This window comes from Perkinsus marinus (genome assembly GCF_000006405.1).
Source record: "Perkinsus marinus ATCC 50983 genomic scaffold scf_1104296958234, whole genome shotgun sequence".
NCBI lineage: Eukaryota > Perkinsozoa > Perkinsida > Perkinsidae > Perkinsus > Perkinsus marinus.
In genome coordinates this window covers 669,942-673,594 of record NW_003206847.1, presented here as the reverse complement: position 1 = coordinate 673,594, position 3,653 = coordinate 669,942, and the positions used below count along the sequence as shown (strand labels likewise).

General features: G+C 49.1%; 1 protein-coding gene across 1 annotated transcript in view; it reads right to left on the bottom strand.

The window, feature by feature from the left end:
- Window positions 1-1,493: 1,493 nt before the first annotated feature.
- The window catches only part of Pmar_PMAR006231 (hypothetical protein), a gene marked incomplete at both ends in the record, with an annotated part of 2,735 nt that continues 575 nt past the window's right edge, over window positions 1,494-3,653 (bottom strand). The window contains 10 exons of the mRNA XM_002774559.1: window positions 1,494-1,652; window positions 1,770-1,855; window positions 1,899-2,007; window positions 2,060-2,123; window positions 2,169-2,252; window positions 2,396-2,511; window positions 2,686-2,787; window positions 2,833-2,884; window positions 2,932-2,999; window positions 3,227-3,357. Coding sequence (XP_002774605.1) covers window positions 1,494-1,652; window positions 1,770-1,855; window positions 1,899-2,007; window positions 2,060-2,123; window positions 2,169-2,252; window positions 2,396-2,511; window positions 2,686-2,787; window positions 2,833-2,884; window positions 2,932-2,999; window positions 3,227-3,357 — 971 coding nt within the window. The remainder of the gene's footprint in view (window positions 1,653-1,769; window positions 1,856-1,898; window positions 2,008-2,059; window positions 2,124-2,168; window positions 2,253-2,395; window positions 2,512-2,685; window positions 2,788-2,832; window positions 2,885-2,931; window positions 3,000-3,226; window positions 3,358-3,653) is intronic.

Sequence of the window (3,653 nt, the reverse complement as noted above, 5' to 3'; positions counted from 1 at the left end):
AGGGAGGATCCTCGTTCGGAATTTTGAGCAGATTCCTAAGGAAGATACAGATTTGCAAGGAAAACTCGAGTTTTCCGAGGAAAGGAAGGATCCATCCGAGTCGGATAGTTCCTTGGTCCCACAGTGGGCAATGGAACTCTCTGAGCTGGACGAGTTCAGATAGTTCCATTGCAGGTATCGAATCAGAACATCTCGTATTCTTTACTACTCGTACTTCCGACATATCAGACACTATTTCCTTCCCGATAGTGGGACTCCCACTATCCGGAAGGAAACGCTTCATCTTCGAAGAGCTTTCTCGCTTGCCCATCCCTTCTACCTAATAGCAACTTGACCTTGGATAACAGTCCGGGTTCGTCGTTTCAGCTGCGGTTCTTTGTTTTTTCTTGACAGCTTGTTGTGAGATTTCATTTGCATTACACTCATCACCCGAATAATTGCAGCAATCCTATCCTCCCCGTTCTCACCTGGGTGAGAGCCTCACCATCATCCCCGCTTCCAGCGGATTCGGACTGTTAGAAGGTAATTCCCTTGTCGCGCTCCTTACTTTTCGAATCCTTTCATTACTTTTCCCATGTGCTTATCCCAAGTTTATGTAATTCTCCTCATAAATGAAGGGCTGATATTACGACACGGATTGTGTCTCACCAAGAGCCGCACTGCGATACTACAGGCAGGCTCGAAGAGTACGCAGGCATAGCGGCCACCCTATTCATCTAATACATCCCTTAACGGTATAGTACGCAGGCATAGCGGCCCCCCTATTCATCTAATACATCCCTTAACGGTATAGTACGCAGGCATAGCGGCCACCCTATTCATCTAATACATCCCTTAACGGTATAGTACGCAGGCATAGCGGCCCCCCTATTCATCTAATACATCCCTTAACGGTATAGTACGCAGGCATAGCGGCCCCCCTATTCATCCAATACATCCCTTAACGGTATAGTACGCAGGCATAGCGGCCCCCCTATTCATCCAATACATCCCTTAACGGTATAGTACGCAGGCATAGCGGCCCCCCTATTCATCTAATACAGCCCTTATTGGTATAGTACGCAGGCATAGCGGCCCCCCTATTCATCTAATACAGCCCTTATTGGTATAGTACGCAGGCATAGCGGCCCCCCTATTCATCTAATACAGCCCTTATTGGTATAGTACGCAGGCATAGCGGCCCCCCTATTCATCTAATACAGCCCTTAACGGTATAGTACGCAGGCATAGCGGCCCCCCTCGTCATCCAATACAGCCCTTAACGGTATAGTACGCAGGCATAGCGGCCCCCCCCTATTCATCCAATACGTGATGTATATGGCGCATGACACTGTGATGATGACAATAGCAACAAGTTCTGAGTCAGAACTTCTGACAAGTTCTCGAAACCACCGTGCCGAATTACTCACTTGAATCGATTGAGAGCATCAACAGCAACCCCATTGTTAGTAATGAAACGGTAGTACTAAGGAACAGCTTCGAGGACCTACACCTCATCGTTTGTTGCTGTTGCTACCCTCATCATGTGTAGGCCAATCAGCAATCTTAGTGGCGCTCTGTTGTCGACTCCCACCGCTAGCACTCGGGGTCTTGTACGTGCCGCTGTCGAAGGACTCTCGATTGAAGAGCGGTAGAGGGATGGGGAAGTTGCCCTAAACACCATAGTACACCTCTAACCAGGACTGCTATCATCTAGGACGTAACGACTAATCCTCTCAGACTTCAACCGCACCCGTCCCATGTGGTGGAATGTGTATATGCGAGATTACATTCAGAACCCGGTTGAAGTCAGTAACCTGCCAATGCCCTCCACTGAAGCGGCCGTCCACCGGATATGCACCACTGCCCGGTATCGCTAACAGGAGACTCCATTGTACAACCACTATCAGTTGTCTCACGATGCAAAGTCATTTCCATTCTCAACTCGTGTACAGCGGTTTCCACGCCTGAGCTCTCCGTCTCCTCAGCCCCCACTATACGAGCAGAGTAGCGCTGTTGGCATTCCATCTGATGGAGGGTATACTCCCACAGTCGAAGCGGTTAAGAAGAAGCTACTCACCCGAGCATCGACGATCACGGCCGCGCCCGAGCCGACTGTAGTATTGAAGATGTCCATGAAGGGCCTGAGGGAAATCCTTATTACAAGGTAGATTGCATCATCAACTCACGAGAATTGCCCACCACTCCGCTCAAGCTGATCCTCCGACAGGACTACGTAGAGCTGCGGCATCAACACAGGATTGACCAGCATCCTGAAAGGCCGGTATCGTTACATGGCACTGATCTCAGACATTCAGAGATACATATCATCATCACAATTTCCCGACTAAGACGACAGTGTAACGAGGAGTCAAGACCAGTACAAACGATGCGCCCCCTGCCAACCCCCACCTACTTCCCTTTGAAGAAGTCCTTGTTGAGTCGTCTAGAGCCTCCCACCACGAGATTCACGCGCTGTATATGCACCTTGGGGATGTCCAAGATCTCCACCTCTAGTTCGTGACCAGATGCCTAGAAAAAACAGCAGAATCCTGACCAAACGCGAACAACTCCCACGAAGCTCTGATCAATGCCTCGCCACGCGGTGTCTCATTATCACTGCAGAAAGTCGGAAAAGCTCAAATGCAATCATCACGTGACCACTATGTGATCACCATCACTGATAGAGACAGCTGATTTCTCTACCTTCCTTCTTCTTTTCCCTTCGTTGATCGCCTCCAGTAGAGACTCTTCTATCGTCTCAGCATATCGTGGATCGGCCAGCCCTTCTGACACCACCTCCTTGGCCTACCACACCATGAGCAAATCTCTCCCGATGCTCCCTAACATTACCAATGCCTTCAGTGCTAATTTGCTGCCTTCTGGCAAGTACTCGTTAAAGTATCTATCACAAGGGACGGCTCCATCGTACTATGTTGTGAACAATCCTACTGTTTTTGCGGGGAGAACTCCTTCGGGCACAGGCTTTCTATTTGCCTCTTGGCAAGCCCCGAGAATACCTGATGCCTTAGCGCTGCAAGTCTCACAAGGCAGTTCCAGTGTCGTAATATATGTTCGCTTCTTTCACATGAACTCAGGAGTTTCCTCACTGATTACAAAAGCTTTTGAGTATATAAAAACCAGTCAGGATTGCCCAAAATTTCTTCAGAGTTTTCATACTGTTACCAACAAATGTAGCTGACCATGTGCATATTTTCCCACACTGAGCGAATCGAGAACAACTCACGAAATCTTTAAGGGACTGCTCGGGTGTGTTCCCCTCCACCGCCCATTGATCTATCAGAGAGCCCTGTGAGGCCTCTATCGCTGCTACTGTCGGTTGGGATATACCCCTAGACCAGTGCAAGGCGATTGGAGCTAATAACGGGCGGGAAAACAAGTGACCGCCTCGTGATAGCATGGAAAGTGAAAAGGGATGATACAAACACTGAAGAGGACTTTCCAACTGAGACATGGCCCAATGAACAGGCTCTGAGGCTCGAGTCAAGGCTCAAGGCTCGTCGACCGAAGCTTCAGATGCATGGGTAATACCGACCGCAGGAGAAAGGATCAGGAAGTAGCTCAGATTCCCGTGCTTTCCCTCTATAGTTTTCAACAGCATCTGTTGACTGTCTACAGCGCACAACGTTTGGATTCGCAGTTGATCAGCACTA